General features: G+C 46.6%; 1 protein-coding gene across 1 annotated transcript in view; it reads left to right on the top strand.

Moving 5' to 3' along the window:
- The window catches only part of LOC147729326 (uncharacterized), a 354,664-nt gene that overhangs the window by 175,802 nt on the left and 154,987 nt on the right, over positions 1–23,875 (top strand). Inside the window, exons 10-11 of the mRNA XM_086959822.1 lie at positions 6,062–6,092; positions 17,556–17,606. Of these exons, the coding sequence (XP_086815948.1) occupies positions 6,062–6,092; positions 17,556–17,606 (82 nt within the window). The remainder of the gene's footprint in view (positions 1–6,061; positions 6,093–17,555; positions 17,607–23,875) is intronic.

Genomic DNA, 23,875 nt, shown 5'->3' with positions numbered 1-23,875 from the left:
TACCAAGGTAGACAAAAGTATTGACCCGTTCTAGGGGAATACTGAGAAGGACGGGATTTGGACGGGTCTGCCTCGGCGGGTTGAAGATCATATACTTGGTTTTATCCAAGTTAACCTCCAATCCACGCGAGGCACAGACTGTTGCAAACCCGTCCACAATGCGCTGTATGCCCGATGATATTTTGGATAACAGCAAAGTGTCATCTGCAAACATCAGAGCGGGCACCCGTCCAGTGGCCAACCAAGGAGCATCATTGTCTTTTACACCATTTAAGACGTCCACGAGGCCATTAATGTAAAGGCAAAATAACGTAGGAGCCAGGACGCAGCCCTGTCGCACACCCTTGGAGACAGGGAAACGAGCTGAGAGATCCCAATGTCTCCCACACCTAACTTGGGCATAATTGCCAACATGCAATCTAATCAAGATATTCAATAGATAGGGCAGGAGACATGGGCATCCGCAGAAATGTTTCCGGGGGGGCAAAATTTTAACTTCATCACCATCCTCCGACATGATTGAGCACACGTATTAAATACATTTAATAAAAATCTAATAAGACAAAGAGCTTATATAAACAAAGAAACCCATAGGGGGAACAGAAAAATCTTGTGAGGCGCCACAGCACATGACGTGGCAACTACCATAACACAGAGGGAAAAACTAAAAATGGCCAGAAAAAAACAAAAAAATTCTATATCAGGTTGACGTGGTTCTAGAGCATGGGTACTCACAAACTTTCTCTCGGGGGGGGGGGCAAATTTACAGTGTGGTTTGTGGCTGAGGGCTGTACCGGTGGGGGCGGGGTCAATGGGGGAGGGGGTTGGGGCTAGAGCAACAAAAAAACTATGACCATGAGGTTGAACACATGCCCCTGTAGCGGACGCCTTCATCCACTGAGCCACCAGACCAAGCATACACACATCTCTCTCTATCTCTCTCTCTCTCCTACCTCTCTCTCTTCTACCTCTCCCTATCTCTCTCTCTCCCTCTCTCCCTCTCTGTCTCCCTCCCTCTATCTATCTCTCTTCTCTCCCTCTATCTATCTGTCTCCCTTGCTCTATTCATCTCTCTTCTCTCCCTCTCTCTGTCTCCTCCGCCTCTCTCTCGGTCTCCCTCCCTCTATCTATCTCTCTTCTCTCCCTCTCTCCGTCTCCCTCCCCCTCTCTCTCTCTCTCTCTCTCTGTCTCTCTCCCTGTCTCCCTCCCTCTCTCTGTCTCCCTCCCTTTCTCTCTGTCTCCCTCTTTGTCTGTCTCCGTCTCCCTCCATCTGTCTCCCTCTCTCTGTCTCCCTCTCTCTGTCTCCCTCTCACTGTCTTCCTCTCTCTCTGTCCCTCTCTCTGTCTCCCTTTCTCTCTGTCTCCCTCTCTCTCTATGTCTCCCTCTCTCTCTATGTCTCTCTCTGTCTCTCTCTCTCTGTCTCCCTCCCTCTGTCTCCCTCCCTCTATCACCCTCTGTCTCCCTCCCTCTCTAATTATCCCTTAGTCTCCGCCTCCCTCTCTGTCTGTCTTAGTCCCTGCCGCTGTCTGTCCCTGTCCCTGTTTGCCTCCCTCTGTCTCCCTCTCAGTTTCTCTCTGCCTGTCTGCCCCTGTCTCTGCCTCCATCTCTCTCTGTCTGTCTCTATCTCTATCTGTCTCCCTCCCTCCCTCCCTCCCTCTCGCTCTCCCTCTCACTCACTCTGTCTGTCTCCCTCTCTCTGTCTCCCTCTCTCTGTCTCCCTCCCTCTCTCTCCCTCTGTCTGTCTCCCTCCCTCTGCCTCCCTCCCTCTGTCTCTCTCCCTCTGTCTCCCTCCCTGTCTCCCTCTCTCTCCGTCTCCCTCTCTTTCCCTCTCTCTCTGTCTCCCTCCCACTATCTGTCTCTCTCCCTCTGTCTCCCTCTATCTGTCTCCGTCTGTCTCTCTCCCTTTGTCGCCCCCCTCCCTCTGTCTGTCGCCCTCTGTCTCCCTCCGTCAGAAGCCATTTATTTATTTCAGGATCTATTCATAAAATATAATCCTAGTACATTAATAAATCACTGGATGCATTTTTCATAATCCTTCACCTATCAAAGTGTTTTCGGTTAAAGAAGAGCAGATCTGATCAACGAATTGGTCTTTTTAATTAGAGAAAACGGCCGAAAGAACAAAAGGAAGGTGATTTGGAAGGCTCTGGCCTGCTTCTGTGTAAGGATGCTGTGCGGTCCGTGCATTGCCCACACATCTGAACCCATGTGGATGCTACCATTGCAGTAAAGCATGCCAGTTAATCCCCCTTCCCTCAACCGCTTGCTGCAGGCACGTAACATGGCCACTTCAAGACTCGTCTGCAGCGTTCTCTTGTTCCATCAGGTCTGCGTTTCTGCACACTGCATCCTGCCACAGAACCATGGACGTCACATTGGGGTCACCAGGGGCCGCGGCTGTGACCCCTGGCTCGTGCCTTTCAACCCATAACACTGCCTTTGTTGTGACACCTGGCCCGACAGATCACAAAGAGTGAGGGAGGGAAACAGACAGACAGGGAGTCTTTAAAAGACCATTTACTTGTTAATGGGCTAAGTTGTGAATCGCAGCACTGCTGCATTGGTGTCAGCTGTGTCAGCTGACACCAACACAGGTAGGATGTCTGCACTGCAAGGCACCTTAAAGGCAGAGGGCCCATTGTCATTCTTTATGTGATGATCAGGAGCTGAGAGAATGACAATGGGCCACGCCACAGTCTGCATGAGATTCGGAAGAGGTTTAGAGTTCAGAGAGAAGTGCGAGAGGCCCCAAGTGAGAGAACGTTTCAACTCCTGGGGCTTCTCGCCCGAGAACAGCACAGCCTGCTGTAATTACCACATTGTCACTGGGCTAGCACAGGACAGACCGGCGATCCAGGGGGGGGGCAAGCGACCCCCCTTGCCCCCCCTGCGGACGCCCATGGCGGGAGACCCTGATCTGCCAACACTTTCCACAATTTTTCCCTGGGGACAAGATCAAAAGCGGCCCGCAGGTCCACAAAGACAAGGCAGAGGCTGCCACCCTCCACTCTTGCCGTTTTCCAGAATAGGACCTGGAGCCGAAATATTTGATCCAGGGTTGAGATGCCTGACCTAAACCCAGCCTGAAGTGTAGTCAATAATTCGTTTTACTCCATCCACCCTTGGATCCTGTCCAGTATGATCCTGCCCATTAGTTTTTATGTTGTATCTATAAGGCTAATGGGCGTATAGTTTGATGGGGTTTAGCGGACAACCCTTATTGTAAATGGGGACGATCTGAGCTCCCAACCAGGTGTCTGGTGGCTCGGATCCCATAAGGACCGCATTAAACAGGATAACCAGGTATGGTGCCCATATTTTAGGTTGGGAACAAAATAAGTCCCCAGGCAATTTATCAAGGCCAGGGGCTTTATTGGGGAGCAGCCTTGCTATGGCAGACTCTACCTCCTTCAGGGTGATGATCTCCGGCGTTACAGAATGGTACACGTTCTGGACGTCCTGGTGATCCGACCGCCGCCCCATGCCCAAGGCCCCCACCAATCGATACTCATGGCGGGGGTCTGGGGTGGAGGAGACACCATTGCTTCCCGCAGGGACAAGTCCAGCACTCCTACTATGGCAGGCTCTACCTCCCTCAGGGCCATGATCTCTGCAGTTACAGAGTGGCTCTCGTTCAGAACATCCCGGTAATCCAAGCGCCGTCCCACGCCCGTGGTCCCCGCTAGTCGATACTCATGGCGGGGGTCTGGGGTGGTGGACGGAAGAGGCACCATTGCCTCTCCCGGGGACAAATCCATCACCCCTACTATGGCAGGCTCTATCCCCCTCAGAGCGATGGTCTCTGGTGTTGCAGAATGGCACTCGTAGGGAACATCCCGGCGATCCAACCGCCGTCCCTCGGCCGAGGCCCCCACCAGTCGATACTCATGTCGAGGTCTGAGTCGGGGGACGAAGGGGGGACCACAGCTCCCTCCAGGGACAAGTCCATCATCCCTGGCATACTATGCTTTTGGCGGGGTTTGGAACCTAGGCGAGGCACATCGCCTCGCTCCACATTTGCGTATAGCGCTCCAAAATGTGCCTCCCACACTGAAGGGGCAATATTCGGGGAAACAGCCTCACCTCCCCCATTCACACCTGAGCTAACAAGAACGACCTAGCATCCTTACAAAGGAGCGCAGATCTCAACTCCTCCCACCTCATTACCTCCTAGTCCCTCTTTCCCCTGACAATTGCCTTTTTATAAAGCAATCCAGATAGCCTAATTCCTACACTATCTTTAGTTTTAATTGCCAAGAGGAGGTATTTTTTTACTTTCCTGCAGGTGGCATCATACCAGGGATGTGTCCTAGCCCGATGTGTTTTATTCCCTCCTTCCGGACAAAACACATCCACCAGTGCGAGAGCCATCTGCCTATGGATTTCCACAGGTTTACCGTGGGAGCCCAAGTCTCCCATCTCAGTAATCAGCAGTACATCAATCTGGTATATTTTAGCGAGCCTGCTGGGGGAGTCCTGGAAATGAGGCCATTTCCCCCTACCCTATTATTGGCTACCATAAGGGGCAAAATATCTGTGTTAGATTCGGCATCAGGGTTTGTCAACCCGAAGCTCCCTGGCTTAAGTGTTAAAACGAGAGCGTTATGATTGCTATCTTGCCTCGGTAGGACCCTAAATTCCATCAATCTATCCCAGTGTTTTACTTCCATCATTATAAAATCAATGATGGAGGTTTGCTCTGCCCTATTAAACGTGGCTGACCCCGGTCAGTCAGGATCCAGCCTCCCATTGCCCGCCCGCAGAGACGTGGCAAGGGAGAATGATTTAATTTGCAGCAACAACGGGGTCCATGCCCTGACAGCGGGGATCTTAAGGTCAGGGATACGCCAAAACATTCCTCATCATTCTGCTCGCCCAACTCTGGGCTGACCAGAGGTTCGAACTGGCAATTAAAATCACCACCAAGGACTATAACGATCGAAGGGTCAAGTGTCTGGATGAAGTTTTTTAATACATTGATTGTGTCCGATTCCTGCCCATTCCTAACTGGCCTAGAATAGATATTTATTATTGCTACTTGGGGCATACTTCGAGGGGTCAATAGCACGCATTGAACATCTGGGGAATTAGTTGTTGAAATTTGGGCTGCCTGTACGCCCAGAAGCGTACCCACCCAAATCGATAGGCCACCCGATGGTCTTCCTCTACCCCTAGTTGTTGCCAAGATGTTAAAGGTTGCGTAACCTGGACTTCCATTCTCCTCCAGTGCCTACGTTTCCTGCATCAGGCAGATGTCATGTAATGCCATAAAGGAACCCCAATCAGGCGTGAGCAATTTATCTTTTAACCCGGCTACGTTCCAAGAGAGAATTTTTATACTTCCATCGGCTAACCCTGCTTCAGCTGGTGGTTTCCCTTTTCCTATGGCGGGGCCGCTATCACTAGTGGTGATCCCTGACTGAGTTTTCCCTTCCCTTGTCTCCACGCTAGATAAGGCCACAATAGGGGTACAAGCTCCCAGCTGTTGTACCATTTCCCCCTTTTCTCGCCTACCCTCGCCAATCAAGAGTTGCTGTACTATTGCATTTCCGGGGGCAGTGGTTATATCATTTCCCTCCGATGCTATTACAAATGTGGCTAATCCACTGGCAGTGTTTGATAGGGAGGTCTCATTCTCAGGGCGTCAATGCACCTGTTCCAACACACTGAACCTGTTTCTTTGGGGAATCAATGAAAATGGAGGAATATATAAGTGTGAGTCCTCCCAAGTTGTTATCCCCTGCTGCATTTTACATGGATGGCTACTATGACCCTCACCGTAATGGACGCTTTTACTTAAGACAGTTCTCAAGTGAGGAGTAGGATAGAAGTATGACAAATAGAGGGGAAGGATTTGGGTATTGGACCAGGTGGAAGATATGCTGCAGTTGTGTTCTACGGCGCTAAATGTACCACTGTCTGTAAATGTTAATTATTGCCACCAGTGTTTATAATATGGACCACCGACAGCAGAAACCTGCATTAGAGGAATATTACCTACTCTATAAATGGAGGTAAAATTGCAGTGTGTTCCTAATACGTTATTTCTTTTTTATTACAGACTGATGGAAGCAATGACTCTTTAACTCAAGGTAAAGGTATACATATGTTTAAACCTATTACTATGTGTTATGAAGTAAATAATCTGAAGGTAGAGTGCAACTGTAAAAAGTAAATAGGTAAGAAATAGGAACAGACACTTTACATCTATACCCACCCTATCACTAGTGCATCTAAAACATGTAGTAAATGGCAGACAGGAAAAACCTCATTGACCACTCTTGGCATCCAACCTCAGCGTTATGGAGCACGTCACCAGCTAACTCTCATTACAAGTCTTTCTTAACCATAGAAATTATAGACCCAGTCAGCACTTCACCCGATACCTAATTCTAAAATTAGCTTTACTTGCATGTCAAACTGTCAGGTGACAATTCCTCCAAGAAAGAACCACGTGATCCTCTTCAAACTACATCACTCAGAGCATCACTGAATTAGCCTAAACATTCTCTTATGTTACTGGATTGGTCAGGCCATGCCGTCATCCCAATCATTATTGAGAGCAAAGTGCTCCTTTTTGAGTAGTCATCCCAATTTGTTTGGATTGATGTTGCTGATATTTCTGATGGATACATTAGCTTGTGGATTCCTCACTTTTTGAATTACCCCCAATGCGCAGCATTCGATGGAAACGTTTCTCCTCCGCTCTCCCGTTGTCGCGCCTTTATAGCCTACTCCAAGATATTAGGGTTTGAAGCCATGCAGAAAATGAGGGGGCCAGATGTCCATTACTGACCCACACGAAGATTGTTTATGGTGTCTCTAATCTGACCATGACGTTAGGACCTGTACTTTGCACATGAATCAAAAAGCGCTATAGGAGAGGGAGGCCCAATTGTTCATGGCCAAAGCTAAAAAGCAGGAGAGAGATCGCAGGAGGTCAAGGACCTGCTCATAGTCGCTGACTCTGCCCACTTCGGGGTCTTCGAAAAAGCACAAGAAGCAGCAGTACCATAGTTATTGGCATTGCTCTACGAAAGATGCGACCCTGATGCCAGTTTCCCAGACGTCATCGCAGGGATGAGTTCCCTCCGACTCCTTCACCAGGGATGACTCTGGCTCCATCTCCAGGATCAGTGACTCCACTGGCTCTGAGTGATTGCAGTGCCTCCACCGTTGCCAAAGACAACTACTCCACCTCTGGCTGCGGGACTCCAGCGCCACACACGGAGCTGAATTTAGTGCCTCCCTAAATGGCTACAGAGCCTGTATTACTGGGTCTGACGTATTCTGCTTTCCCAACTACAGGATTGGATCCGTCCCATTTTTTAAATGCGTTGTTTGGCTTATTTGCCAGAGCAGCAAACCATGCTGGTGTGCCAGTTGGCCCATGGATTTGTTGGCATATTTCCAGGGAGGTTTGCCACCTCACTTTCCACAGGAACCGCTCATGCCTTCCATGCCTATGGTTCCAGGGAGTTGGCCTCCACCGACATCAAGGTTTTCATAGCTGTTGCAGTATTTGGAGGGACGAACTCCGCTACATGGCTTATCCTCGGCGTCGTCTGGGTCCGAACCGATATAAACTCGACCTCTACCCGCTTCAACTCTTGTTCCACTGGACACTCCTTCCATGCAAATCCTGAAGTCACTGGCACCGACGACGCCAGTTTAGAGGATAAGGTCTCGGAGAGAGGCACAAAGACTGTTGGAAGAAGAAGAGTACCAGGAGGAACGTGGACGGGCTGAGGAAGTATAAATTTTAGATCCGGACCTGGATTTTGAGAGTTTCCAGGAGGCTAATGGCCTGGACACCTCCACTGAGTGGGAGATTTCTTCACCAAAGAACTTGTCAACACAAGAGGTGACCACATATCACACTGTGATCAGATAGGCTGCAGACCTCTTGGAGTTGCCTCTTCCTACAGTAGAGTTTAAGTCTAATATCTGACACAGGTGCTCTATTCTCCTTCCTCTATTTCAGAACCTTTACTTCCCTTTAATGAGGTGGTGACAGAGCCCATTCTCGTTGTCTGGCAGAAGCCAATGTCCACTCTAGAGGTTTCCTAGACTGTGACACAGAGGTATAAGAAGGCTCTGGGGGATCCTGCTTTTCTGTCCACTCATCCTTCTCTAGAAAGCTTGGTGGTCCAGGCTTCATTCTCTTCGAGGTAGTCTGTAGGCTCCTTCCCATCCGCGCCTGTGGATAGAGAGTCAAAGCGTATGAAGCAATCGGCAAAGAAGGTGTTCTCGTTGGGGAGTATGGCCCCTAAGTCCACAAATGCCACATGCCTTTTTGGTCGCTACATACATGCCATCATGGACTCAGCCAGGGAATTTGTCCCAAAGTTGCCCCAGGAGGTACTAGGGCATTTCTTAGAGGTGTTGTCAGATGTCCAAGCTGCTGCCCAACAAGTGACCCAATCTGATCTAGACACGGTCAACTCAGTAGCCAGGGCGATGGAATCACCTTGTTACCCTTCAAGTTGCCCTTCAATGGATCTCGCCTGTTTGGGGCTAGAGCTGATTTGGCGCTGCAACACTTTAAGGACAGTAAAGCTACATAAAGGTCTTAGGAACTTTAATCTCAACCAAGTAGCTTTGGGCAGTTTTGCAAATTTTGTGACTTTGGAAAAAACTTGACCTTTCGTGCCAGGCAACAACAGCAGCAGGAAATTCCCTTGTACAGGTCCTACAAGCGAAAGGGCAGAGGTCGTCGGCGGGGTGTTGCACTACAGCCAGTCTCCTCCTCCTCCTCCTCCTCCTCTTTTGCCCCTCTAGCTGGTGTGGCAGGGAAGCTGCTCTAGATACACCGTCCTAGAGCATACTTGTCCTGTGGGAGGACAGTGGTACATTTTCTCCAGCATTGGAGGTCTGCTGCTACAGATCTCTGGGTGTTGAACATCGTAAAGAATGGGTATGCCCAACGCTTCTGGGAGTTCTGCCCCTCCCTTCCCTTCTCATTGGGCATTTTGCTCAGAAGAGCAACTTTTGCTTCTCCTGTGGGAGGGTCTGATATTGCTATAAAAGGGTGTAATCGAGGTGGTTCCGGAGCAGGAAAGGGGTCAGAGATGGCACTCTCTGTATTTCCTGATTCTCAAAAAGGACAGCTGTTTACTGCCGATTCCCGACCTCAGGGTTTTGAATTTTTGCCCAAAATGTTGACCCTGGCACAGGTTATTCTTGCGCTGGAGAAGGAAGACTGGATTGCATCGATCTATTTGCAGGATGCATATCTTTACATTCCCATCATGAAGTCAAATCAGAATCTTCGTTTTACAGTGGGGTCTCAACATTACCAGTTTGCGGTCCTTTCATTCAGCCTTACTTCCGCACCGCAAATCTTCATAAAGGAGATAGGGTTGGTGGCAGCTCATCTCAGAACGGCGAGGATTCCAGTCTTTCCCTATCTGGACGACTGGCTGCTCAAAGTAAAGTCGCTAGGGATGGTGCTGCATCATTTGCAGGTAACAACACAACTGTTGTTTGAGTTGTTTTCGAAAAATGTACCCAAATCTCACCTGTTGCCCTCTCAGCAGGACCTGTTAATAGGGGCAGTACTGAACACTAGTACTGGACACTACTGTGAGTCTTGCCTTTCCGCCTCCACAGAGGATAAGATATCCAGGCTATGATTCTACTTTTTCAGAATTGAGCAGATGTTCCAGTCCTTGCGCCTGCTTGGTCTGCGTGCTTCCTGCATACTATTGGTCAACCAAGAACGCTGGCATATGAGTGCCCTCCAGTGGTTTCTCCACAGGCAGTGGTTTCAACGCAACAGAGATCTTGAAGAGGTGGTCAGAATCTCCGGAGACACTGCAGCAGAGCTGTTATGCTGGAGTGTTCCAGACAACCTGTCTCAAGGGCAGCCGTTTCAACCTCCTCTTCGGTTGCCACAGTCATAACTGATGTACCCACTCTAGGGTGGAGACCCCATCTCTGGGATCTGGAGGTCAAAGGTCTTTGGTCCGCAGAGGAAAGATTGTTTCACAAGAATCTTCTGGCGGTACATTTGGCTCTCAAAGCCTTCCTCCCTCCGTGGGCAGTTGGCTCAGGTCCTATTGGACAACACTACTTTGATGTGGTACATAAACAAACAGGGAGGAGTAGGGTTGTATCTTCTCTGCAGAGAGGCTCACGACTCTGGTCCTGGGCTCAGGACCATCAGATTAGCATAATCACAAACCATCTGGCCAGAGATCCGAATATGCATGCGGTGAGTCTCAGTCATCAGTATTCAGCCGATCATGAGTGGCGCCTCTATCCGGAGGTGGTCCTTCACATTTTTAGGATGGGGGATTTCTTCAGTTGGGCCTGTTTTCCACTTAAGAGGACAAGCACTGTCCGGCATTTTGCTGTCTCCAGTATCTGGCGTGGGTAGAGCTGGGGACGTGTTTAGTCTCACTGCAGACTTCCTCTCGTAAGGGACAGGTTTCCACACCCCCACCTCCAAAGCCTGAACCTTCATGCCTGAAGATTCTACTGGGCAACCCAATAGATCTGTCTACTTTGGTAGTTGTGCAAAGTTTGTTAAATGGCCTGGAGGGAGATTGATTGATCCTTTGCAGGCCTAATAATCTGATGTTCCTAGTTTTTCTCTTTCCCTAGCACAACAGGGTTGTGCAGTAGTAACAGTTAAGGACTACTTGTCTTGCTTATCGGGTTACCTCTGTTTACCAGATCAACCCTCGTTGTTTAAACCTCCCATAGCTATGAGAATCATTAAGGGTCTCACAAAAAGATTTCCTCCCACTCCTTTTATCATACCTCAGTGGGATATCCTATACCACAGATTAATCATTTTGCCGTGTCTCCCTTTCTGATTCTGTCAATCAATAATTCTACATCTTCTACTCGCCACATATTGTGCAACATTGCGGGGAATTTTAGCTGAGCCTTTGCTCCTAGCTTCCAAAGCTCCTCCATTTTGCCTCCTAATTCTCACTGCCTCTGTTCAGTAGCCTTACACAAATCAGGTCTAACTAACAGGGAATAACCATTTATCAAATAGGGAACATTTTACAGAGCCCTGCTAAGTACCTCTTCTTTGATGGTATATAAGAGAAAGTTTACCACGATCTTCCTAGGTTCTTTGCAGGTTACAACGGAAGGGTTCTCTATGCACCCTCTGAACTTCAAACTTGAGATTTATCTCTCACTTGTCTTTCAAATTTGTACTGCGTAGCAACGAAATTATAAAGGCCTTCATATCTGATCCTCCCTCAGTTTCAGTTACATTTAATAACCTTAGATTGTTCCTGCGGGAATGATTCTCCACTCTCTCCATGTCTTCTCTTAACATTTGGTTTTGCCATTCTAATTTAGAAGTCCATTTTGGTGTTAAGATTGTTGTTGTTTGTGTCGCCACGCCCGAGTCTCCACCCCGCTCCCGCCTTCCCAGCTGACCCTCCCTCCCACTAAGGCCATTTGCCCCACGCTGCATTGATCGCGCTGTGACCGTCCTGTGTTCCACAGACACGGTCTCTCCTCCTCGCTGCTCCCCGACCTGCATCCAGCCTGGTATCGTTACCCTACTCAGCTGCTTGTGATCATTCTAGCTGTTTCAGAACGCGCATTACAGGAACGCTGCAATTTGATACATCGCTATTATTTCATTATTTCAGTAATATAGCGGGATCGTTTTGTGGTTAAATTACTGTTGCCTGATAGCGCTAACCACCTCGCCTGATTAATTGCTGTTTGTACCACTGTGCCGTCCCTGTGTTGCCCTGACTGCCTTTTCGTTTACTTTATCCTGCACTTTGATCATACTGTGGCTGCCTGCTCCGTATTGCGCTGCCGGCCATTTTGGTGTTAAGATTGTTGTTGTTTGTGTCGCCACGCCCGAGTCTCCACCCCGCTCCCGCCTTCCCAGCTGACCCTCCCTCGCCCCTCCTCTTCCAACATCCACTTATGACAGCAGCTTTTGCGTGCAGCGGTCACGCGCAGCGGTCGTGCCCCAGTTGCGCCGAAGGTGCACCAAAGGTAAGCCCGTCTGCGCCTGTCCGCGCCTGGACCGCGCCCAGCGCTACACCCTCTGGCCCTCGTACCACCCACCCCACCCGCATTACTTACGACGCCTCCACCCTCCTAGCCCTAAACCCCGGCCGCCTCCCCAATTGCGTCCAAGCCGCTCCTGGACACACCCATGGACCCTTCTCTTGCAACTCCTGCAAGTCCGACGGCACCAGGAACAACTCCTCATCCACGAACTCCAAACAGAGATCTGACTCCAACCACCTACAATGCATCCTGCTCAACACCCGCTCGGTTCACAGGCACGCCATTGACCTCTGGAATCTACTAGACACCATCTCTCCGGACGTCGCCTTCCTAACAGAAACATGGATGAACGCCTCATCAGCCCCAGACATCACCATTGCCATCCCGGAAGGTTACATGATCATCCGTAAGGACAGCACCGACCACACAGGAGGAGGCATCGCTATCGTCCATAAGAACACCATCCGCATCTCAACCAGCTCAGACGTCAACCTTGCCAGCGCCGAACACCTTCACTTCCAGATCCACACCGACCCCAAGACCACACTCAGAGGCACCCTCCTCTACAGGCCACCAGGACCCCGTGCAAAATTCAGTGACAACATCACTGACTTTATCACCCCACACGCCCTCCCCTCCAAGGAATACATTCTATTGGGAGACCTCAATTTTCACCTGGAAAAGAGCAACAACAGCAACGCCACCACCCTTCTGGACAATCTCGCCAACCTCGGACTCAAACAACTCGTCACCACCTCCACCCACATTGCAGGTCACACTCTCGACCTTATCTTCACCTCCAGCAAACATGTCTCCTTCAGTCACACCACAGCTCTCCATTGGACGGACCACAGCTGCGTTCACTTCATCTACAATAAGACCACAACCCACAACAATCCTCAACCCACTCTGCGAAGAAACTGGAACAAAATCACCATCGACCAGATCTCCTCATTGCTTCTTCAAAACCCCCCTGCTCACTCCTCTAACCCCGACCAAGCAGCCATTAACCTCACCCAATGGCTATCCAACAGCGCCGACATCCTAGCACCGTTGAAAAAAGTCAAATCAAACTAGGCAGCAAAAAAGCCTCCTGGTTCAACGATGACCTTAAGAAATCTAAGAAACTCTGTCGCTCCCTCGAGAAGGCCTGGAAAAAAGACCCAAACACCAGCACCAGGGACGCCTTCAAAAACGCCACTCGCATACATCACCAACTAATCCGGTCTGCCAAGAAAGCCGCATTCAAAGACCGACTAGATAACAACGCCCACAACAGCAAGGAATTATTCAACATCGTCAAAGAATTCACCAACCCCTCAGCCAACTCCAACGACATCACCCCCTCTCAAGCCCTCTGCGACTCCCTAGCTTCATTCTTCCACAACAAAATCGCTGACATCCACAACAGCTTCGACAACCGACCTTACACCAACCCACCCAACCTTCTGCAGGACCTTCACCCTCCTTAAACATCCTTAATGACTGGAACCCAATCTCCACTGAGGACACCATCCGCCTGATTAACTCCATCCACTCAGGATCCCCCACAGACCCATGCCCTCACCACATCTTCAACAAAGCAGACTCCATCATAGCACCACACCTCCGAGACGTCATCAACTGCTCCCTCAAATCCGCCACCTATCCGGAAAGTTGGAAACACGCAGAACTCAGCGCCCTTCTGAAAAAACCCACAGCTGACCCCACTGAGCTCAAAAACTACCGCCCCATCTCCTCCTCCCATTCCCGGCCAAAGTCATCGAGAAAGCTGTCAACAACCAACTCGCCGCCTTCCTCGAAACCAACAAATCCCTCGACTCCTCACAGTCTGGCTTCCGAGCCAAACACAGTACCGAGACCGCACTCATCGCAGCAACAGACGACATTCGAACTCTACTGGACAATAGAGACACAGTCGCCCTCATCCTCCTCGACCTCTCCGCAGCCTTCGACACAGTCTGTCACAGCACCCTGATACAACGCCTCAGAAACATCGGAATCCAAGGAAAAGCACTGGAATGGATCACCTCGTTCCTTACTGGAAGAACCCAGAGAGTCCGCCTCCCACCATTCAAGTCAGAGGCCTCTGAAGTCATCTGCGGCGTACCACAAGGCTCCTCACTCAGCCCCACTCTCTTCAACGTATACATGAGCCCCCTCGCGGCCATCGCACACCAACACAACCTCAACATCATCTCCTACGCTGATGAGACTCAACTGATCCTATCACTTACCAGAGACCCTAACACTGCCAAAACCAACCTACATGAAGGAATGAAAGAAGTAGCCGAGTGGATGAAGCATAGCCGTCTGAAACTGAATTCAGACAAAACAGAAGTCCTTATCCTAGGCACCTCCCCCTCCGCCTGGGATGACTCTTGGTGGCCAGAGGCCCTTGGAAAAGCACCCATCCCGACGGACCACGCGCGGAACCTGGGCGTCATCCTGGACTCCACACTCTCTATGAACAGACAAGCCAACGCAGTTTCATCATCTTGCTTCAACATTCTTCGCATGCTCAAAAAAACATTCCGCTGGATCCCCACTGAAACTAGAAAAACGGTCACCCACGCACTGGTCACGAGCCGCCTGGACTACGGAAACACCCTATACGCTGGTACCACCGCAAAACTCCAGAGAAAACTCCAACGTATCCAGAACGCTTCAGCCAGACTCATTCTAGACATCCCGCGTAAAGACCACATCACTGATCACCTGAAAAACCTCCACTGGCTCCCCGTCAATAAGAGGATTACTTTCCGCCTCCTAACCCACGCACACAGAGAACTCTACGAACTCGGACCCGAATGCCTCAACACACGACTTTCCTTCTACACCCCCTCCCGCCAGCTACGATCCCTCAACCAAGCCCTTGCTACTGTACCTCGCATCAACAAAACAACCATGGGAGGTAGATCCTTCTCCTACCTGGCAGCTAAAACCTGGAACTCTCTTCCCACTCACCTTTGCCTCACTCAGAACCACCTAGCATTCAGAAAGCAACTTAAAACTTGGTTATTTGACAAGTAATCCCCCACCCTTCTTCAAGCGCCTTGAGACCCTCTGGGTATGTAGAGCGCTATATAAATCATCTGACTTGACTTGACTTGACCTCTTACTCCAACTTCTTTGTATGGAGAGTTACTTCATCTAGCTTCTGCGTTAGCTCTAAACAAGAGGCTTGTATGCCAAGCTAGTTTGCTTCTGAGACCTCAAAGCGCTTCTTTATATCACTCTTAAAGCCCAATAGTAAACTTGCCAACAAGTGCCTGTGTCATTGCTCGCCTCAGACGTTCCTATATCCGCTCTACTCTGTCGGTCCCCTCTCATTACTGGGGGCAGAACTCATGAATCTACAGGTGGTGCAAGTACTGCATACCTATTACTCAAAGGAACAGTTATAATATTTCCCGGAGATACCGTAGTACCGTCTGTTGATTTACTTTCTCCCAGACCACCGGGACTGTTTGTACCACTATCCATATTGACCACAGTACCCTCTAGCATGGCCCTTCTACCGGGCGTGACTGGTGCGTGCTATTCTATGCCAGGGCTTAAGCCCCCTACACCATCTATTTGCATGTTCGGTAGTACCAGATAAAAAGATTTAAGTGAGGGGGTTATTTTTACTTTGGAGGGTAAATGGCACATTTTTTGTGCTTTTCCCCTCATTGATTTTCCCTGCTGGGGACTTTCCTGATCCCTTGCTTTGGAGACTCCCACCTTGCCGCCCACGCTTTGCTTTTACATTTATTTTTGCTCCTTGAAATGGTTCTGGCAATGAATCCGGTGAAATAGGAAGTAAATTTGCCTTACCTCTGATGTTCCTGCTCCTCAGCATATACCTGGAGGGTGCCTCATCTTCCTTTCTGTCTCCTGTCTCCATATGCAGGTGCTGCCCCCCTCTCCTGCTCAGCTCACCCGGTTTCCACTTGCTTGCTGCCCTGCTCAGAAGCCTCTCCACATTCCTTGCTTCCTCAACATGCTGCTGGAAGGCTAGACTTGTTCTGTCTCTGCCACCTCTGATACCTGTCTTCCAGGCTTGCTGGAGATTTCCCTCTGCCTCACTCCAGCGTGTCCCTGGGGGTCCACAAACCAGCCTCCTGTCTCTTCCAGGCTCATACAGGCCACAATCCAGGATCATCCCAAGACCAAAACAGTTGACAGCTGGAGGTGGGGAACATGGCAGCGTCATTGTGGGGGCAGTTTAAAAGAGGAAATCGGGAACTAAGCGGTCAGAAAATCGCGTTCAGACGCTTTTTCTCAAATGATGCATGTACTTTTTATTTGAGAATTCAATTGAACAAAAAAAAGATTAGAATAAAAATAAAATATAACTAAGGGCCTTCTTTAGAGTTTAGAGTAAAGTGAACCTCTTCAGTTCACTACAGTTCATCTTCAGACTCTACCATCTGCATCTCCTCCACAAGAATATCCCTATCGTGGTCCTATGAGGGGGGCTATCAATCATCAGAAAATTACTTTTTCTACACAGAAGGAGCCAGAAGAGCAGTAAAGATATATAAAGCCTGATCACCACTTAACATTCACACTTTTTTTAACTCTCCTGAGGATGAACGATAAATATTGTGCTTTGGGAAAAAGCGCTCTACGAAAACTAATGCAAAAAGAAATGCTTTAGCTGGTGTGGAATAAATGAGGAGTTACTTAGATGTGGAAAGCTACTCCCCTCCCCTAATAAGGAATGAATCTTTAAAAAATTCGAGTTTCCCCAACATGAAATATAACATAAAACAAAATTAAGATAATGCACATGTCTTTAGAATAACGTTTGCCACAGACTCTGGTTTACCAATCACAGTATTTTTTAAAGTAAAGCAGAGATCCCTCAGTCAGTCTTGGTGACAGCAGGCTCTTATCCCAATGGAAACTCATGTTCATGACTAGACTAATAAACATATGGTGGAGAGATCTGAGATTTAGTTAATAGTGCTAAAGCATTGCAGGCATACATTGGCATTACAAATGCACGGCCTCACTGCGAACTACAATCCCAATCCCAAAGTCCTCGCTTCTAAGGTGAAGGAGACAGCACCAATCATATATGCACTGAACAACGCATTCAAAATAGACGAGCAAATAATGTGATGTGGACATAAACTAAAGTCTAAAATAACAGCAAATCTTACAATGCTGTATCTTGTGTCACATATGAAACAGGTAGGAGAGAAGGGAGGGTTCTGTTATTATGAACAGAGGATCTATACATTCCTACCAGCCTTGGACATTGTGCTTTTATCTCAGCACCTATGTCAGTAGAGCTGCTAATTAAACATTAATTTCCCTTCTCTTTTCCCCATTGAAGAAGGCCAATATTTTTCAAGAAGTATAACTTTGGGCTATTGGCCATACAGTGCTGCCAGTTTTAATTTAAACTACTTAACACAGAAAAGCAGAAAAATGGAACACAGAAAAGTAAGCTCTCTTTAGTACTTAATGACTTTGTTCTACTACAGGAAACCATGTTGTGATTCATACAAAAGTTACACATTGCCATTATTGTATAACAAGATTGCTCTGTTTTACAGTTTTGCGGAAAAGGGAGATTCTTGAAATTCTACTGAGAATACCAATTGATGGTAAGACGCTATTTTTTTTTATGTTTGAAAAGCTTTATTGAGTTGAAGAAAACAATGTAAAACATCAGTACAATAGCACAAATAAAGAGCAATAGGAATTAAAAAAATTGTGGAGAATAATGTGCCAATAAACAAGAAAGGCCCCAAAACGGGAAAACGCTATACAAAGAGAAAATGCTTTGATAACTTTTCATTTTGTGGGGAAGGAAGAGAGAAAGAAGAGGGAAGAAAGGAAAAAAAGTGGGGATGGAAGGGGAAAAGCAATAGAAAAATTTATGGTAAGAGAAATAAAGAGGTATGAAATACAGAGAAGTACATAGTAAAAATAATAACAGTAATACTAAATATAACAATAACATGTGATCAAGAGGCACTTTTAGATAAAAAGTCTGTTAAAGGGGACCAAAGTAAATCACGTTTTATCAACAACGGAATAGAAGAAGCACATGCACGATCTAGTCTATGATGATGGCAGAACAAATTCCACCAAGCATTATAAACCACGTTTGTAGTGTCTCTCTAATTAGTTGTTATAATTTGAAAAGCGATAGCTATGCAAAGATCAATAAATTTACGAGTATGGAGTGGGACATCCCAAACTGGGGCCAAACCACCCAGGAATACAAAAGAAATAACAAAGGGAACATTAGTAGATAAAATCTTATTAAGTGTAGACCAAATGTGGGACCACATAAGTTGGACCTTAGGACAAAGAAAAAACATGTGAACAAAGTCACCAGGAGTGCATGAACAGGACCAACACTGCTTAGTGTCTAACACTTTAACTTTAAACAAATCAAGTATAAAATAATCTATTATAAAAACAATAAAGGGTTTGTGTGGTACTAGCGGAACGAGAAGTGGAATGAAGTTTGGACCAAATAGAGTCCCAGGTAAGTGAGGGGAAAGTTTGATTGAGGTCCGATTCCCAGATAAGTTCAAGATTAGTTTTAGGCCTGTCAATAGTGAGGGAGAAAGTAATTTATAAATAGCAGAGGCCTTAAGGGGAACCTGAAAGTTAGGTGGAGAGGCAAGGAGGGAAGGTGAAGAGGATGAAGGAGTATTGTGTAGGATAATAGTGGATAGTTTGGGCAGAAGTTCATGAAAGTGTGTGCAGTATTTGTTAGAGATACCGAAGGAGTCACGAAGTGCTGGAAAGGTTAATAAGGAATTGTCAGAAATAAGTTGTTGGTAAGTGAGAATTCCTTTGTCAATCCATTCCTTCCAAAAGAGCGCACGATTGCGTAATTTAAGTGATTTATTATACCAAAGTGGGGTATTCATATGACGAGTAGATGATACAGAGAATGAACGAAAAAGGGCAAGTGTTAAAGCTTTGGAGTGTTTGAAAATGGGAGAAAGTAGCTTAGGAGGTGGTTGAGTGAGATTGGAGGCAATAAGGAAGGAGAAGGGGTGTAGTTGAGCCAATTCCAGAGAGCTCCAAGCCGTAGTAGGAGGAGACGAGGTCTCAAGGAGAAAAGGCCAAATTTGCTTGAGAGTAAAAGCAGAATGAAAGCGTGAGATATTGGAGAAGTTAACACCACCAAGATGTTTAGGTTGTTGAAGACGGAAGAGAGAGACTCTGGCCTTACGCTTATTCCACAAGAATTTGGAAAAAAGACTATTGATAGACTTAAAAAGAAATGGGAGAGCGAGATAGGGAGCATGGAGAGACAGAAGTTCACAATAGGAAGGAGCATCATTTTAATAGTGGAGAGATGACCCCACCAGGAAAGAAAGAGAGGGGACCAACGTTCTATAAGAGAAGAGAGCTTTTTAAGGATATCGGAGTGATTCATTTTGATAGTTTCTCTAATAGTGTTAGCATATAAAACGCCAAGACATTTGATAGAGCCAGAGTTCCATTGCAAACCAGAACCCTGAAACATGTGAGGAAGATAAAATTTATTGAGGGGAAGGACTTCAGTTTTATCAATATTTAATTTATATCCAGAAACAGAGGAATAATCATGTAATAAAGAAAAGAAAGCGGGAAGGGCAACAACAGGGTTAGAAATGTAAAGCAAAATATCGTCTGCATAAAGAAAGCCAGAATAGGAAGGGGATTGTCGAATTTTCTTAAGGAAAGGTTCGAGTGCCAGAACAAAGAGAAGGGGGGAAAGTGGACAGCCTTGTCTGGTTCCTCTATGAAGGGGAAAAAAATCAGATTGCATACCATTAATCCATATAGAAGTGGAAGGAGCAAAATAAAGAAACTGAACAAATTTAAGAAAAATGGGACTGAAACCGTGCCAGCGAAGGGCGCCAAACATAAAATCCTAGTTGACACGGTCAAAGGCCTTCTCGGCATCTAGAGTAATGGCAGCCAAGGGGCCGTCCATTTTAGCAGAAAGATGAATGATATTAAGAAGGGTTCTAGAATTGTCTGTAATGGTTCTTCCCTTAACAAAGCCAGATTGATGAATGTTAACCGAATCGGGGACAATGGAATTAATCCGTAAAGCCAGAATTTTCGCATACAATTTACAATCAGTATTAATGAGGGAGATGGGTCGGTAATTTTTACATAGGGAAGGGTCTTTATCTTTCTTGGGGAGAAGAACTAGCATAGCCTGCGAAAAAGAACCTTTAGATTCACCAGAGGAGAGAAAATGGTTAATTAACTGAAGAAAATGAGGAATCAAGATAGATTTAAAGTGGAGAAAGAAACGAACAGTAAAGCCATCAGGGCCAGGTGTCTTATCTTTGGGGAGAAGAGAGAGAGCAGCAAGAATTTCCTTTTCTGAGATCGGGGCATCAAGAGAAGAGAAATCCAACGAAGGATTGGGAGATTTGGGACAGAAGTAAAGAAAGAGTCTAATTGCTCTGCATAGGGGGAAGACTCAGGAGTATAAAGAGAGGAGTAAAATTGAACAAAGCAATCCAGAGTTTTGGCATCAGAAGACTGGAGCGAGCCTTGTGAATCTTTAACCGAGACTATTTTCGATTTCTGTTTTTTAATTTTGAGATAATTTGCCAGAGCCCTACCAGCTTTATTGCGACCACCATATATCTTTGCATTAAATTGAAGAAGGTGATTGGAGGCCGATTCCCAGGAATGTTTATTAAATTGCAGTTTAGCGGAAATGAGAGAGGAAAGAGAGTCAGGAGAGTTGGAAGTGTAGTAAAGATGCTCTAGTTCTTTAATGCGTTTTAAATAGGAGGAAGCTTGGGATAGCGCTTTCTTTTTTTTAACGTGAAACAAAGTCAATAATACAACCCCGAGCAGTGGCCTTGAAAGCATACCAAAGAAAGTGAAAGTCAGAGGTGGAGTGTAAGTTAGTAGTGAAAAAGTCATCCATGAAATGAGTAAAGTGTTCAATGAAAGTAGTATCAAGTAAAAGGGAGTTGTTAAAGCGCCATCTGCGGGCCTGAGGCGTGGGAGAGGGATAGTCCATATCTAAAATAACTGGGGCATGATCTGAGATGAGAATAGAGCCTATTTCTGAGTTGGTCATAAATTGGAAAGCATGGTGGGAGAGAAAAATATAATCAATACGGGAGAGGTAATTATGCACAGGAGAAAAAAAGGAAAAATCCAGAGAGTCAGGGTGGGACAACCTCCATGAGTCTATAAGGCCTCTGGAGGAGATGGCTTTGTGGAAGGACTTTTGCATTTTGTTGGGAATGTAGCGAGCTTGTGATTTGCGGTCCAAAAAAGGGTCCATCAATTGATTACAATCTCCCCCAACAATCAAATCTTCATTTGCATTAGAAGAGAGAAGGGAGGAGAAATCATTCCAAAACGAAGAATCAATGCCATTCGGACCATAGACATTACAGAGAGAGAGATGAACATCATTAACAATGCAATCAAGGAGCAGCCACCTGCCATTAGTGTCAATAGTTTCATTTAAAATTTGAACAGACAACGCTTTATGAAATAAAATAACAACACCATTTTTGTGATTAATAGCAGGAGAGCAAAAAACATCCCCAACCCATTGTCTGCGTAACATCGATAACTCTTGAGTAGAAAGATGTGTTTCTTGTAAAAAGACAATTTGACATTTTAAACGAGCAAGATGAGATAAAACACGTTGTTTCTTGATAGGGTTACGAAGACCCTTAACATTCCAGGAAATGAGTCGGAAACCTTTCAAATGAGGAGATTAAAGGAAAAGTAAAGAGAGTGAGTAATACAGGTAAAAAGAGAGAATATATAGAAAGAGTGGCAAGGAAGGGTAAAAATAAGCCAGATATAGTAAAAAGAGGAACAATAGAAGTAGTAAAGAAACCCAAGTAGAAAGAGCGAAAGAAAGAGGAGTGAAGCCATCATAGGAAGGTGAAATAAGGAGAAGTGAAGAAATATAAATGGAGGAGAAAGAGAAGAAATGAGTACTAACGTAGTGCCAAAAGGAGGAGGAAAGAAGAGGGAGAGTAAGGTAGGTAGAGTAGAAAAAACACCAGTGCGTCGGAGAAGAGGAAAGAAGAATAATAGGGGAAGGATGAGTGAAGTAAAGAATGCTGAGAGAGACCACGAAGTAGAAGGAAACCAAAAAGAAAACGAAAGGGAAAGGAGAGGATAGTAAGGAAAAAGGAAGTGGGAGCTAAACGCTACCCAAAAAAAGACAGTAAGAAGAAGGATGGCAAGGGAAACTAAAAAGGTTCCAGCCATACAGAACAATTAACGGAGAGAAGAGACAATAAAGTGAGAGCGGGAGCAACAGGGAAAGACGACCGCACAGAAGGGAAAATGTCAAAGAACCCGGTTCGAGGAACATGAAAGAGAAAGACAAGAATAAGAACAGGGAATAAAGGAAATAGAACCCAAGACCGAGCACAACAATATAAACAAATGGAGGAGACTTACCGAACAGTTAGGCAAGAACAACAGCGAATTGGAATATTGAAGACGAAGACAGGACAGTACGATGGAGGGGCATACAACCAAAACATAGAAAGTCGAACCTAAAAGACAACGGAAGACAAGAAACCAATTAGATCATATGAAATAAAACAAAAAAACAACACAAGTATGGACGATAGGCAAAGTACAGAGAGGAAGACATGAGGAAATCAAGGGTCGCCTTGTTCCATGGAGTCTTCTCTGCGAGAGTGGATGAATCTGCGGAGATCTGCTGGGTCCTCGAAGCTATACGACCTTTCTTTGTATGTGACCTTGAAGAAACAGGGATGAATAAGTCCGTATCTAGCATTCATGGAGCGTAGTGTAGGCTGCATATCCAGAAATTCCTTTCGACGCGCCGTAGTCTGTTTGGAGACATCCTGAGAGAAAAAAAGTTTATGTCCTGACCAATGTAGTTGCTTGTGTTGCTTGGCTGAATGCAAAACAGACATGAGGTCAGAATATAGAAGAAAATAAGCAATAACGCCTCTAGGTTTTGAAGAAGAAGAGGAATTTTTTGGTCCAAGACGATGTGCCCTTTGAATATTCAGGTCCACATGTTTAGGTAAGCCGACTATTGGTAGGACTTGTGACTTCAAAAAGAGGATGATGTCGGACCCCTCTGAATTCCCCGGAATGCAGTAAATACGCAGGTTATTGCGTCTATTCCTGTTTTCCAAATCCTCGGTCGTTTTCTTGAGGACTTGAACTTCTTTGGTGAGGATATGCACTTTAGCGACGACATCCTGAGCATCGCTGATTTTTTGTTCAACATTGGTGACCCTTTGGTCTAGGCTGGACCACTTGTCGTCTAACCTCTGCAGGGTAGTAGTAGTATCCGGAATAAAGGGATGAATTAGACGAAGTTCCTCCATGAGGTCCTCAAGGGTAACTGGAGATGGAGATTTAGAAGGGGACGGAGGATCCGTCTTGAGACGCTTGCCTGTTGTTGCAGGATCCTTGCGTGACGAAGAAGCTGCGGTGGAGGCTTTAGTGATGTGTGCCTGCTGCATGGTGACTGAGGCAGGAAAGCAGCGTGAGGTAACGAGCGAAGCAGCCTACCAGGCAGTGGGGGTGAATGAAAGTAAAGCGAACTGCAGAAGTGGAGACAGGAACACCCCCAATAAAGAACAATGTGTCTTCGTGGCAGAAAATAGCGCGCAGAGATGAAGTAGTGAAGCACCAAGCAGGCAAGCTCAATGTAGATATGAGGGCAGGAAGCAAACGCCAAAAAATAGTGCCAGAATACCACAAGACGCCTCAGAGAAAATCAAATGGCCCCCTTAGAGCTTCGTGGCTCTGATGAAACAACTGTGGCGCCTTCTTAATCTTGTCAACCACTTTCAATTCGGGCCATTTCGAAAAATAGTCAATCAATACTAAAACGAAAACAACCTTATCGTTTGATAAATCAAGAGGA

Source organism: Lissotriton vulgaris, chromosome 2_2 (assembly GCF_964263255.1).
Source record: "Lissotriton vulgaris chromosome 2_2, aLisVul1.2, whole genome shotgun sequence".
Lineage (NCBI taxonomy): Eukaryota > Metazoa > Chordata > Amphibia > Caudata > Salamandridae > Lissotriton > Lissotriton vulgaris.
Note: the sequence above shows the minus strand (reverse complement) of the source record. Positions and strands in the feature narration are given on the sequence as shown.